At 40.3% G+C, this 15,809-nt stretch overlaps 1 protein-coding gene across 1 annotated transcript; it reads right to left on the bottom strand.

The window, feature by feature from the left end:
* Window positions 1-8,356: 8,356 nt before the first annotated feature.
* Window positions 8,357-9,070, bottom strand: LOC142956000 (transmembrane protein 125-like). The gene has a single exon (XM_076097283.1). It carries the CDS (start codon window positions 9,068-9,070, stop codon window positions 8,357-8,359), a length of 714 nt encoding a protein of 237 aa, XP_075953398.1.
* Window positions 9,071-15,809: the final 6,739 nt, after the last annotated feature.

Below are 15,809 nucleotides of genomic sequence, written 5' to 3'. Positions count from 1 at the left end.
AGATGAAAGTTATTTTCAGGACAAAGACAAAGCTTTCTGACCAATGTGTCACCGAACATTTTTCAGTCTCTTTTATTCAATGATGCCAAACTAACCAACTTAAACGATACTTTCATAATTTTTCAAGCTTGTCTTCATGTTTAGTTTTGGTTTACTGCAGATTTGGAAGTATGAAACTGCCCCTAATTACATTCATGAGGAAATAACGGAAGACTAACTTCTCTATCCAAACACATCTCGTGGTAAATGGCAGTATTATACTGAACAACTTGCAGTGTCATCAAATGTTACACCATCATCTTACCTTTTGTCTAAGGAGCTCTTGTTGCTTTACAGTGTTACTTGGCATACATAGAGATCACAAAGCTGCATTTCTGTGGACCCACTATTCTATGTATCTACTGGATAGTCAATTCCTTCTCAAAACTTTCAAGTGCCCTTGTTTTTGTAACTGGTAGCTTAAGCGTTTATCAATCCATGCAAAGTGTCATGTCTTGTATCGGTGAATACATTTTGCTTGTGTAATTGTTGTGGAAAAACGTTAACTGTCGTCAGTTTTGAATGTCAAACACGTTTTCTTTGTCCAACAGTCAAAATATCGACTGCTGGCATGTTAGTCAAAAGTGCGGAGGAATTAAGTTTCTGTTATCGATTAATTCGTAAATGTCAGCACAAAGCTGTGCTCAGTAATCGACTGCAGCATGCACACATATACAGTTCAATGAATGTAGGAGAAAAAACCCTCCTGGTTTCAGATTATTTTCATAACAGTGTTTTTTTTTAACGCATTCCATGAATGTACACCGTGGTTTATTGATACAGTGCTTGAAAGAGCATCAATAAAATCTGAATCAAAGGACGCTTCCTGATTATTATGCAGCGATGCGGTGCAGTCATGTGGTGGAAAACCACCAAACAAGTTCCAGCTCATACTATTTACAATGTGAAGGGATTTTGATGCACCTAGACTCTGATCTATGTTATCGACATATGAACATATAACGGAATGGTTATTGAAGTAAACTATGTGAATACTGGCACTATTCTGCGAAGGATTCATCCTTTTTTAAATTATTTGTGGAGCTTATTAAGGTTTCTTCACTGCCAAGCTGGTGTTGGTTGTGTTTCTATTAAAAACATCCAGCTGAGCACCTCTGATAATGAAGGCTTTTTTTCTGTCTCTCTTTCCCTCCACTTTAAATACACTATGTTAGTTGTATAGTTAAAAAGGAAGAGATTAAACGAGTCAGTGTGACTGAACATCAGATTTGGTTCTGGCTTTTGGTTCTTGATCTTTCTCTGCAGAAAGGCAGAGTCTTGCAAAGCCAGCAGGAGCCTTTCTGAAAATGCAAAGTAGTAAGCAGATTGGTATAAAGGATGACAGTGACAACAAAACAGCTTTGATCACTGTATAATCTTGCTAGCCTTATTTTCTTGGGTGAGATAAGGGGACGTATCATGAAAAACTCGTTTTTTTCAGTCCTTATGAATATACATGTGGGTATCTGTAGTGCCTGCAAACCCACAAACTGTGCAATAAGAAAACCCAGTCAGTTTTTATGTGGGTGGCCCAGATCAGAAGACATGTGATTCAACAAGACATTCAGATTTAGCTCATCTTCCTACGGAGAGGCGAAGTCCCGCCCCCTTTGGTCAACCACAATGGGACCTTATTTCAGAAGAAAAATGTGCGGTAGTCTTCGGCTAGAGTCAAATAATTTAGTTTGACTTGTGCCATGAATTACACAATGATGTTTGTCAACAGTGCTTGAAGTGGGCCGACACTCACCAGTACCCAGGGTTCTGTAATTTATCGATACAATGTTCACGACTTGTGAACAAATTGCCTGTGATGAAACATTATTTAAAAGTTTTCTGAATCTGATCTTTTGATTTGCAGAATATCATTTTACAGGGCAAAGATATCCAGAAGAATGTAATGTTCAAATGAAGGCTGTGATACGTGTAGTCAAATAATTGTTTAACTATTGCAAGTTTAGTCTCTAAGCTTTTTGGGCATTATCTAAGCCTATATAGTAATAATAATGATCCAAAATTAAAATTGACATTGTTTTTCAGACAGAGGGTGAATACAGGTATATTCAGACAGATAGGATGAGAAAAATAAGATGTCTTTTGATCATTAAAGCATGTAGTAGAAACCCCAAAAATACAAGTATGAACATGAAAATGAGCATGATATGTCCTTGTTAATATATACTCATAACATGATTAATCCAATGTCTCCTCCTTGGCGCCCTAATATGCACATCAAATGCAAGTTGTATTTCTTGAACCTCCTTTTGCATCGATTATGCTTTTAACTACATGGATATGTTCATGTGTTAATAAGCTGTGTTAATGTTTCGAGGGATGATGAGATGTGTCATGAAAATTGCAATAAAATGCAATATTCACATTAATATGCATTAAACTCTTTACAGATGTCTGTCATTAGGCCACTTAAGCCGGTTTGGTTCTGGTTTATGAGCAATATGAGCGTGTCAAAACTCCAAACTGTCCATTACTACACTGATTAAATTTGATTATTCACTTCAAGACTGAAAGCTAAGGGTAAAAATCACAGATTAAATATAGACATGCACAGAGAAGAATAAAAACACAGCACAGTGGCAGATTACACAGAATGGACTTTGCCAGTTACTGATCAATGAACATTTTTATTCTTGACCCCACTGCTTTGTCCAGCCTAATTTCAAGGTATTTCTACCTGTTTCAACAAGATATTTTAAATAAGACTGCAATAAGATCTATATAAAAGGATGTGTATTTGTTCCAAGAAAAACAACTGACACTGGATAGAATGACTTAAACTTTAAATCTCATTCTGAAGGGAAAGTATGTAACTACGAAGTGACCACAAATCAATTTCCCTTTCTTTTTAGAAGGAACGGATTAAATGTGATGGGGGGCTGAATGGAGTATGAATGCATAATAAACAATTTAACAAGCTGGGGACTAAGGGACCATAAACGAATTAGTAAAGCAGAGGGGAGGTCGGAAAAAGGGGGGAGGGTCGTGTTGCTTTTCTTTTTGCAGAGGGGAGGGTAGTCCGACCTTTTGGGAAGAGCAGAGGAGGGTTTGCAGCCAGCTGACTTCTTTTTAACTCTGGGGACAGACAGGAGCGGAGAGTCTCATCAGAGGCCGTGTGATCTGACATGTATGGGAATCAATGAAGGGAAGTTACATTGTGTGTAATATGGTGAAAGATTTAGTTTTATTCATAATTCTGGTTGCAGCGTTCTGAACCACTTGAATACTTTTAGTAATTGCCTGGAGCAGGCCGGACAACAAAAGGTTACAATAGTAAAGTCTGAAAAAAAAAGGCATGGAGAGAAAATACAGAATTGTTGCTACAAAATGTGTAAAACAGCTACAGTTTTTGAAAAAATGTAAAAAGAACAAAAGCTGGTATTTTTCTTAGTTCTGAAAGCTCACGTCTCTACTTCACTGTGCAATGATGTTTCCTGGTGATCTTAAAAAAAAACAAAAGCTTTATTTCAATAGTCATATACATACATGTACATGCATAGAAGCTGACCTGTGCATTCAACCCAGAGGGAGAGGGCTGCTGTAAAGCACCCGGAGAGCAGCCTTGGGCTCAGTGACTCACTTAAGGACACCTCCGCCCACTGATCCTCTGTGAAGCATTGCTGTATTCGTGGCAAAGAAAATAATGCAGCATTTATAGTGAGGTGCAGCGAGAGAGAGTAAAGTGTCGTAATTCTTACAATTCAAGCTCTTATGAAGACACAATGGTGAATTGATGCAGATGCCCTCTGTGCACATACAGCATGTAGACTACGAGTGCTCTTGTTTCATGTGTCGTATGTGATTATAGTGACACTATCTGGCCTCAGAGCACAAATGCAACAATGATGACAATTTAGGCAAAAGCTTTATTTGACCATGTCGCTATTTTGAAAGAATAAATTGTAGAAATATCAAGCGCCTTATGGTTTCACTCACAATTTTTGCATTCACTCCTTAGAAAAAAGCAACAGGGAGGAGAAATGGAGGAAAACCTAATAAAGTTACTCATTAACATCTCTGTCTTAAGGGCTTGTTACAGGAAGGGTGGTATTATGGTATGTCCTGCAACCTTTGCTCAGCAAGTCTCTTTATATTGTCAGTAGAGGAAGACAAAAACAGCAGTTAAAAGTCAGGTCGAGGTGACGCAGTACACCTGCTCTGTCAGTTGTCATATTTTGATACAGGTAAGTCTTTTTAGACTTTGTGTGTGTGTGTGTGTGTGTTGTTGTTAGATTGTGTAGATTGACAGTGTGTGTGCCACTGTGCTGTAGGTGAGACATTATTGGGTCTGTTTTTGGTCATACGACTAATGATTGACTGAGGCACAGCTACCGTGTGCTGACATGCATCACCAGATACATTTTTTATTTTACCAGTGTACTGCTGCCTCAAATTAAATACATTCAGCAAAACTACGTAGCATGGATATGCTGTATTTCTGCTCTCTGGAATTGGGATTGTCCTCTGTACAACATAGGTCTATTGATGCTATGTCTAAAGTTAATTAGTAAGCAGTTCAGGACTATAATCATGGACATTGCTCCATACCTGAAAATCCGCTCCCTAAAACCATGTGACAGTTTCTGTGTGAAAGGGGAATATACTGAAACACAAAGATGAATGTTTTTGTTCATGCTAATCTGTTTTATTTACTGGTTGAAGGCACCTGCTCATGGATTATGGATTCATCAGCTTTTTTAAAACTCTTTTACTCTGATATTTCAGGGTTATGATGACCCAAAACAAAGGGTTGCGATCACTGATGATGATGTCAACAATGTTTGTGTATTATTATGTAGATCTGGGGGTTCAAACCACGGCCAACTGGCCAACAGCGGCCTGCTCCCCAATTTTATAAAATAAACTAGAACTTTTCTCCGTCTTAAGCTCTTGGCACAGAAACCAACTGTGTTTGTTACATCTTAATATTAAACGTATAGATTTACATCTTACATTCACATTTGCATCGTAATCTTTTAAGTGGGTGCTTAGGCCACTTAGTATTTGGTCATTTCTGCTTGTTTTAACTTTACTTATTTACAGATTTACACAAAACATCATAATATAATCAAATTTAGAAACAGCAGATACAAAAATAGCACACAAATAAACTACTGTCATATTAAACGTTGAACTGTTTAGTAGTGTTGGATAGTTCATTTGATAGAAAATTAATCTTTAATTAATAATTAACTCATTTGGTTGATCATTCTGGTCTAAAAACACAGATTTTCTTGCAGTGTTGTTTAGTGTGTGACTCCTTATATTGTTTTGTATATGGCCCACAATCAAAAAGGTCTGAACACCCCTGATGTAGAAGGTAACTAAAGTCTAATCAAATCTTCAAAATCAAATGTGTTCAACAGTGTAAATTGAATCAAATCGTATGAAAGGAAATATAAAACAGAAAAGATTGTATCTAACAATGTAGATCTCCAAAATGTCCAATCAAATCACAACGTGCTTTGCGCATTCAGATTATCTTAACCCTCTAATAGTCCAGCGTCAGTTTTAAATGTATTGATAGTCGCATGACACATGGTTAAAACTTTATTGGCCATGAAATATAAAACTTCAGGTGTCAGGATGTCTCATCAGCCAAACATTACCAATACACTAATTCAAAGTCCGTCTTCAAACAATACTGACAATACCATTATGTACATTGAAAGAGTTATTGGTTGCTCTGATTGTTACTTCTCTCCACAATGACTGCCAACAAGATCCCTTCCTTATGCAATACAAGTGATGGGGGATGAAATCACCTCTTTATTCTGCATAAAGATGCTTTCTTGAGTTCAAACCAAGTGAGTATCAATTATGGCCTTTTTAGCGCATATCTTCCTCTTTGTGTTTCCCTGCATAGTGTTTTCTTTGGGGTAGCATCACAAAGGGGGCTTTTCTTGTAGGCCGCCCCACCTTTACATGGTAAATGGTACCATGTCATGATCCTCAGTAGATGTAACCACTTCATGATTTGATTTCCCCTCAGGACGCAGAGATGGGCCCGTGGAGATACATCCTCTTTGCGGTGTTTTTTCTTTGTGGAGCTTTTATCAGAGAAGCACATCAGGCTACTATACCAGATGTTGGGGGACACAAAGGCACTCAGAGGGATCTTCTGATGGAATTAGAAGATCACCCCAACAGAAACGTTTCTGCAATTGACAGTAAGTTACAAACTTTACCATCATCTATAACTATTTACAACCAGGTGTGTTAGAGGAACTTTGAACTCTATAACACCTCATTTACAGGAAGCATGTGTGAATGCACTGGTGTTGACCTCGCTGTCTTTATAGCTACATGTAGATGCTATAAAGTCTTTTTTTACTGCTGCGTACCCAGGGGCAGCCGATCCAGAGGAGAGCACGAAGTCGCTGGAGTGGTCCTATCTGGTTGCAGGACTGGGCACAGTCCTCACCATCTCACTCCTCATCGTGATGACTGTCAAGTTTCGTCTCTTCCATCGCTTCTTGGCCAGCTACAGACACTCCCTGCTCCAGGAGGCCGACGGGGTCAGCCAGTATGGCCAGAACGAGCCGCCCTTCCCTAACAATGCGTTGGGTAGAATGGGAGTGGTTGGAGGCACTTCAAGAGGGCTGGATGACGATGACGATGGCTTCATCGAGGATAACTACATCCAGGCCAGTGAGAAAGAAAGGGCAGAGAGAGAGAGAGAGGAAGAGGAGGAGGAGGAAGACAGCGACGATGATCTTCAGTTCACTATAGGGTGACTGTCTACTTCTTGAAATGAATCACTGTCTTACATGCAACCTCTTACACCTTCTATATGAACATCTATGAACTATGAAGAGTAAGTTCCCCTAAAAACAAGTTCCATATTGTTTCATTTAGAAGAAAAAAGAAGAGTAAGAGAGAGAGAGAGAGAGAGAGAGAGAGAGAGAGAGAGAGAGAGAGAGAGAGAGAGAGAGAGAGAGAGATGGAACACATTTGTGAATCATAATTTTTCTTTTTCCTGTCCCTATTAATCATTTTGTGGCCTCTAAGATTATGTCGAGTCATGAAGGGGTCCTGACCCACAGTTTGGGAACCGCTGAAAGTGCTGTGTAGATATGATGAACGTGAAAACTGAATGAGCCTCAGCTGCTTGAAAATGAAGTTGCGATTATGACTTGTGTCCAAAATGAGCACATTTAAATAGTATGATATGATGAAAGTAACATAAAATAATATATAAACAGAAGTAGATAGAATTATTGAAAAAAGTTACTGCTTGTCTTTGAGTTCATTTGAGTATCACAGTTGTATCCCATGCTATACTTAGGCTGGGTGCATGATAGCAGATTCAGTTAATGAAAAGTAGAGATTATCTGCACACTAGATTATATATGTCTTATATCTGGACTGACACAGGCAATGTTTTGACTGCACTGGTTCTTCATTAGACGTCACGTTAAGTAAAGTGTTCCCTATCTGTACCCTGGTAACGATACATTTGATAGCACCTGCCAATCACTTGACCAAGTAAACTATTCATATTCGAGTTAAGTGTTTGCTTGACTTTATTTGGCTGTGAATCAGCAATAAAGGTGAAACAATTTGAAACCTCATAATTTTGTTTCATTAAAAAGTAAATCAGTGCATTTCTATGTATTGTCTGAAATAATTTAATTTTCAATGTACTTTATGAATAGATTATTTTTAATTCCAATTTAATATTCAGATATTATTTTGTTCATTGCCAACCTTGGTCTATGAGTCATTGACTTATCCAACACAGTGACGTGAATAAAAAGGAAACGACGTTCTTCGGTAGGGAACACAAAAGTTCAAAAGCCTTGAATCAGATGGTTATTTCATGCACATACAACATGTTAGGATACGCACCTGATTAAAGGCTTGTTAACTGTTTGCCAGAAGAGTGTCTTTCCTCTTTTTGAACAGTGATGATTTGATTTGATTTGAACACTTACTGAGTCTTTTTTTTCTCAATCATAATTGTATCACAATGGTGTATTTAGACAGTAAAAGACATGCAGAAGATGTGTGCATCAATGACTGATTGAGTCATTGTTGAAAATATGCAGTGCAGCAATCTGTCTTTCATTTACAAACTATTTTGAAGTACTCATTGCTGATGTTTAACAGTAGTAATTTTTATGCAAATGGTAACAAAAAAAATGTCCACACAGCTGAGGAGCCCAAGTCTAAGGCTACTTATGCTCTCCTGAATTCATCTCTTTGTTTGACATGTTTTACAGCTGCTAGACACATTTAATAAAAACCTTTCATTTCATTTGATCCTTTTCCTCTGAGTGATTTTGCTCATTTAGTCCATTCAGATCAGGTTGGTCCTGCTGGAGGATGTCTCTCTCCTGGCCTGACTCATCTGTCCTCCTGAGACACTGAACACCCTGACAGTCTGACCGCCCAGCCTCCTCGCTCTGCTCATTCTCAGCATCATCCTCCTCCTCTGCTCCCTTCTTCTTCTAAGGTAGATGATCACGCCGTAGCCCACTACAGCTAGAGACATGCCTGTCCCAGCAGCCATCAGCACCAGGCTGGACACCAACATCTGCTTGCCGTCATGACGTTGGCTGCCGATTGTGGCCACACAGAGAAGCACCGTCCCACAGAGTATCACTGCCAGCCCCACGGCTAACATCAGGGCCGGGTCAGCCCTGCCGCCGCTCTTCAGCTGGTCGATCCTGCGCCAGCTGTGCACACAGTTCATGTCCTGGATGGCAGAGCTGAGAAGCTGCTTGAGCAGAACAGCCAGGGCTAAGAGGCAGAGGGTAGTGCCCACTCCGAGGCGCCACTCACCGGACAGGCTGGTGGTGGTGGAGAGGAGGCCCACGCCTCCGAGGCCAAGCCCCAGTATGAGGGCCACAGAGGCACAGTAGCACAACAGGGAGCGGCGTGGCTCTCTGAACCACCACAGCTCCACTTGATCTTCCAGGACACGTCGCTGCATCAGAGTGGGGTCCAGGTAGAGACCTGGGGGGTGAAGGATGGTGTGGCGGGGCTGGTAAAAGGTCTGCATGTCAGGCATGGCAGTGGTCACAGCTCAGCCAGCCCAAAACCAGACTGACACCTTGCAAGAATGTGCAGAAAAAGATGATTTTCTATTCACCACAACTATATAACTGTATTATCTCAGCTTCTGTGAAAACTCACTTGTTGTTGTTGCATGAGTGTCAAATGTTGCTGTCCATCCTTCTGCATCCCATCACACAATTTCAGTCAAAGAATCACGATAGTTGGTTTCAAAGATCCGACAGTTGTTTGATTCTGTTGCTTCATTCTGTAGAAGAGATGATGTTTCACGTATATCCGGCTTCAAGGAAGGTTTTCCAATGGTGGAGCAGTAAACTTAATTTGCTCAGGCTGTTGTCGGGTATGAAACTCTTCTCAGTGTAGATGGTAGAATTATCTTGACTTCACACTAGAGGAACAGTTAAGACCCCAGCCACAGAGAAGCAGGGATTTCCACTGTAATACTCACTGTAAGTAGAGAAGTGATGATGTTGTTGACATCCCGGCTGGGTGTTGTGTAAGTAGCCTGTCCAAGTGTCTACTCATGATCGTCACTGTGACTGTAATAACGTCACAAATTTGCTAATCTGTGCCACTTCACATTCTGTCCCCCAGTGCCAGGCAGAACAGAGGACCCCCCACCCACCCACCCTCTCATCACACGGGAATACCATCTTGTCTGGTTAAGTGGGAAAAAGACAGGTCACAATAGAAGTGTTGGATCATGGTTCGGACAGAGATTGGCGACATTGTCCACCAATCCACCACACAGACAATGGGCTGACCGGCGTACACAATGACGGTGCTGCAGGAGACGGGCGGGGGTGTGTGTGAGCTGTGGATAGGGTGTTGCATTGCTGTTGTACAGGGCTGAGTGATGTCAGTGAGTAGTGATAATGGGGTTTCTGTGATCCTAACGATAGCGTCATTCACACACTATGTTGAGCCCGTCAGCTAGGCCACAGTGAATGCTGCCTGTCCTCAATGAGACGCTCACTGACAAAGGCCTGCTGATCTGTGTCTTCCAGTAGGCTAATGTTGCTGTCCCTAAGGGATCTTCCTGTTTTTTTCCCCCGTTAATACATTTTTTTTGGGAGGGCGGGCTTTTCCTGTTCCGATGTGAGGGTCCTGGAAATAGTTGACATACATGTTAATCAGTAAGCTTTAGAGGTGTTGGTAGGCAGATTTTTTTTTTTTTTACCATAGCCAGGAAGGTTAATAGTTGTTTGCTGCTTTATTAATGCTCTGAATTTGTAAAAACCAAACATGACTTTACCTGCTTTCTTTAGTCACATTTCCTCCCCTGAACCATGAAAAGCTAATAGGCTACAGCTTCTTGGATTTGGATTATAACTCATCAATTTTCTTGGATAAGCACAACTGTAGCTGTTCAATAGGCCTTTCTTACAGTGGAAATTTGACTTTTCAAACACAGATGCCGCTAATATGATTACAGTAATAAGGGCAGCATTCTATTTTGTTGTTCTAGTGCCAGGGTCTTGTTATCATAAATACTGGCTTGCTAAATGGACTAAATGGAATGCACCATTGTTAATGTTCTAGTACACCTAAACTTTTGTGTAAGAAAGTAAGAAAGCTGTGATTGACAGCTGTTTGAAAGCAGGAGGCTTGATACAGAGGTTTGGTGCAGACCAACCAGGTGTTTAGTTCACCAACAATGAACACTTACAACAATGGCGGTCATACTCTCCACATCACACACGGTGGCCCAATCCCAATCTCCACCCTTACGGACTCACAGACTTTGAGGCGCGCTCCCGCAAAGTCCGTGAGGGTTTAGGGATGTCCCACTGTCAAATCGTTGAGTGTTTGAGGGCTCTCTGGCAGATATTTTCAGCCCTTTATGAACACTTTCCGTAAGTCAGCATTAGATGCAGACTTTGCCCAAGGGAATTACCCACAAATCATTGCAATGTGACGTTAAACACGGGGTAACCAGTGGACGCATGGAGACGTAAAAAAAAGGGAAACAAAGAGAACGTTCAGCCTGTCATATTCAATTTACACAGAAACATTAAGGGTTAAAGATGGAACAAAAAAGCAACATGAAATCAGAGAATATTTATTCATTTATTCATCAAATATTTGATTTTGTCATCGAAGCTGTTTTGACTGAAACGAGTAAATAGATTTTGTGAGGAAAAAGAGTCTGGAAGACGTTCAAATCAGGGGGTAAATAATACAAAATAAATACCCACAATTGTACATCATATTTTTTGTTTTGATATGTTGCAGCAAAGTGCTGTCCCATTCGTATTTACACCATCTCAAGCCCTCACTGTCTCTCACACTCAACCACTTACCATGACGTCAGTAAATCGTTGAAGGTTGAGGGTTTGAGGCTTTAGGGGGACATTGGCATTGGGCCTATGGACAATGGCAAGGCCAATTGAATGACGGCTGGGACGCGGTCTTGAGCTATGGGGTATCACACATGCGCAGTGTAATTGGAGCTGCGATGTTGGGAGAGTTACAGCAGATGGCGCTAGAATTAAAGGGATGGTGTCCGCTCAGGTTCAGGCTCAGAATAGACAGAACTTTTGTGGTACACTCGTGCACCAGACTTTACTGCACATTTGTTGTACTCCAATTATCTGACGCACACATCTCCTCTTTTAACTCTCCTTGGGTCACGTGCAGCATGTGGTCCTGACAGCAGCATGCTTTATCCTGCCACACGCAACATAACCATAGTAGAGGGGGATCTGTCCCCCACCTGACATCAAAACTACACAAACCACAACAAATATATTGAAAGCCATTTCCACTGCACTAATGTCAATAATCTGCTTAATCTTAAACTACAGATTCAGATCATACACATTACACTAGAATCATACAAAACCTACACGACAGGTTAAAGCACACTAACACCCCTACACCAATTACTACATGGCATCTCCCAGAACTTAAACAAATGGGCGCTCAGATACTCAGGGAACGCTTTTAATAACCTGAACACCATGGACAGGAGACAGAGGTGAGTGACCTCAAAACAAACATGACACATTATATTACTGCACAAGCATGTGACATTTAACACTACATTCGATCCTCGTCATTTTGGCAAAGGGTACACATATCACAATGAGCACAATGAGGTAACCAAAAATTGCCAAACTGAGTGTGCATATAAGTTCTGCCCGCACCGAAGGAGAAAATAATTGATCATTGTGTATTGACTTTGTGTTGCTTGAGGGTGCCTCCTTGTTACCTTTGTTTGCAAGCAACAACAGAAACATACATACAATTGTTTGTGTGGTTAGATGAACAACCAACAGGTTAGAGAAGTTTTATAAGCTGCTGAACAAAGAATGGGAAAACTTGGCCGGTCTCCATTTAATTACAGCTGAGAGCAGCTACAATAGTCAAGTTTGTGTCAAGTTTGTCAAGTTTGTGCCTAATTTATTTTACAGTATACAAATTGTGCTACAAAGTACTAGCAATGACGAGGACTTTAATTGCAATGTCCATATGTTTAACTGCACATATTTATGTGATAGTTACATTTCCAATACATTCTCTTTAGTTGAGGCTACTCTTTTAGATTTTGAGATGATCAAATTCAGATTTTGAGATGTAAATGTAAGATGCAGTCCCCATGACTTCAGGTGTTATATGAGGACGTTGAGGTGTTCACCACATATAAACAAAGGCCCTCTCTGGTGCCTGGAGGCGCCTGTCAGCTCAGCTGTGATATAAGAGTATATTACATCCAGTTAACAGCTTACTGAAAGACATTAAACGCCACACGTGTTCCTGTGACATTATAACCCGTGCTTAGTTCTGTACTAAACTGAAACCATGCAAACAGAGTGAACTTATTACTGAACTAATCAAACTCAGTACCATTACTTCAGTGTCATGAATGGTGATGTGATCACTTCATGATATGTGTGCAATTCTTCCTTTGAATCTTTGAGCCTTTGAATATCAACCAAAGCCAAATGTGAAACTATAAACAATTACATTTATCCACATTTTTACTTTGTTTTAATGAGAAAAAGAAAGAAGATAAAGGAATAACATTGATGAACAAATGGTAGAATGGAAAGGTAGAAGGGCGGGCGGACGGATGTTGGTTTTACAAAGTGCTGACACTGTTTTCTGCCTGCAGTTGGTCCTTGACAGTCTACATTATCGGAGATTGTATTGCAATTGCTGCTGTTCTATCTGATTTTTAGTGTTACAATAAATTGTATTATTGGAAAATGGCTTGCACCTCTTTTTCTACATTATTTCACACAGACGACTTCATTGGAATGACTTTGTGCCGTAAGTCTGGATGAAATGTTTGCATTTCCTGTGTAGGAGCCTGATCTTAAACCCTCAAGGACACCATTTCTTACAATGACCATATGAATGAGTGCTGGAATGGGGTTTGTTGGGTGGGGGACCATCAATCCATCCAGCCAATTATTTTGCTTAAGTACCGGTTACTTTTTATAGGAATGGAAATAAGTGAATCCAATGGAGTTACAGTGACTCCCATCAACCACAAGGTAGCAACAAGTAACCATGTTATTTTGACACTCAAATCAAGACATAAGGAAGGACATATTGGTGTATTATAAAAATGTCTATTATTTGTGATCGTTACAAATCATTGCCTTCACCTTTGCTGCACCATCAGTTGCTAGGCGACTTCAGCAGTGAACAGCTGGTAAATGTGTATGTTTAGCTGTTAGTCTTGTCGATGCCTGTTGCATTCTGGGAGGGACTCCAGAAGGGCTCACTGGATGTAGAAAATTGAGAAACACATGGAAGACAGAGATGTGTGAATAAATGTGTTTGGACACCGACATGTTTTTTAATTTATTGTCACTGTAAGACAATAAACTGTAAAGTTGACCGTAAGACACATATTTGAGTAAAACAGTATTGACTTTATTCATTTAATTGGACCAGGGATCTATAAAATATTTTTTTTGTTCATAAATACAACCATTTATCTAAATATTGCCTCAACAGTACAGTACAACAAAACGATCAACCTGTAGAGGGCAGCAGCACCTAGGTTTAGACTGCAACCTGTACAGTTGTACAGGTCATGCAGTGCTTGAAGAAGTACTCAGACCTTTTATTTAATTAAATGATACAGTAAAAAAAAATGCCGTTAACATCTAAATGTGGTCAAGAGTAGTAGTGGAGTAGAAGCATAACGTATAGTAAAAAACACACATTTTTAGAAATTCAAAATTGCACTTAAGTACAGTAATTGAGTAACTATAATTGCATTCCACCGCTGTGTAGATGGCATAAGACTTCCCACCTTCAGTTTCCTGTATGTGTAGATAGACACAGAAGACTCTCAAAAATCCTCTTTTTTTATCTTAAGCAAATTATTTTATGCATTTCTTGTATTCATGTTTGATACATACACTGTGAATATATACAAAGCTTAAATGCATCTTTCAATATCACTTATTTAAGAAGCACATCAACAATAAAATTCAATACGCTTTTACACATTTGGTTTTAAACTGGGTGTGTGGAGGAAGGATAAAATTCTGCTTCGCGGCTTAAAAAAAGTGATTGTTTGTTCTGGTTAAGATTAAAGAAGAGGGCTGCGTGTTGAGCAGAAACTGCAGCCTCCACAAACCTGCAGCAGTTCGCTCTTTGCTTTCTGACAAACTGGTGTCCAAGAATGTCTCATAGAGAGAGATTTGTGTGAACAGTTTCTCATTCTGGCCCGACACTCCAGCAGCTGATTTCACTGACAGGTGCAACATCAACCAGAGAGGATGAACTAATCTCATAGCTGCAGACCGCTGGGTTAGACAAACAGGGCTTGTGACCAGAGCATCGCTGTTCCAGTTTCCCCTCAAACAGCTGGTGAAAGGTGGGAGGAAACAAACATGTCTCTCTCATCTCTCAAAAGCAGCTGTTGAGGTGTTCTTGAGCAAGGTACAGAAACCTAATTGCTTCAGTGCTCGGAGGCCATGGGTGGATAGCGACTCTGTAACTACAGCTGTGGGTATGCAGAGCAGAGAACAGCTGGGGGGAACAGTATGCACGCTCAGCAAATGTTCCCTAAAGGTTCATTTAAATAAGAAATGTGGCCAGAATAGAAGTCACACTAATTACTGAAATGCTGCTCACGTGTAAAAGGAACTGCTGATTTCCATGATTGATGTGACTGTATGTGAGGATGGTGGAAGCCTCTCTTGAATCCAGAATGTGGAGGAAATGTGGGCACATCATCCAGACTGGATGCTGTGACAAATGGAGAGGACCTGCTGCCAATTTCTGAGGCCCCTGACAACAGATGGACGCACTACGCAAACACAGACAAACCTTACCAATCCTGATTTTCTTTTTTTTATAGCCTTAGTTTAACCAGATGTCACTCGGGCTGAGATGTGTCATGAAGTGACTTCATATCAGTAAAGCAACTGATCTGTAAACAGACTGTCGAAAAACCTTGAGTGCTGTATCCTGCAAGATAATATATATTTAATCTGCAGTGTATCAATTTGTGAGGAAGTAGACAGCTATTGCATTACATGTCACACAAACCTCTGCTCAGCAAGAGTTGCCTCTTCACAACTATAACTCAACACCTAAAATATTGAACAAGAGTTACAGTCCCCAAACCTACTGAGCTGGTGATATCTTGACTTGTCCTCTTGTGCCGGGTTGACACGTGGTTTTGAGTGATCGACTACTATTGGACCTGTTAAGCATTAGCATATTAGCATTGTGAGCATGTTAGAATGATGACATTAGCATTT

Source organism: Anarhichas minor, unplaced genomic scaffold (assembly GCF_050575085.1).
Source record: "Anarhichas minor isolate MPS153535 unplaced genomic scaffold, ASM5057508v1 ptg000024l, whole genome shotgun sequence".
NCBI lineage: Eukaryota > Metazoa > Chordata > Actinopteri > Perciformes > Anarhichadidae > Anarhichas > Anarhichas minor.
The sequence above is the reverse complement of the archived record's forward strand: the minus strand, read 5'-3'. Positions and strand labels throughout refer to the sequence as shown.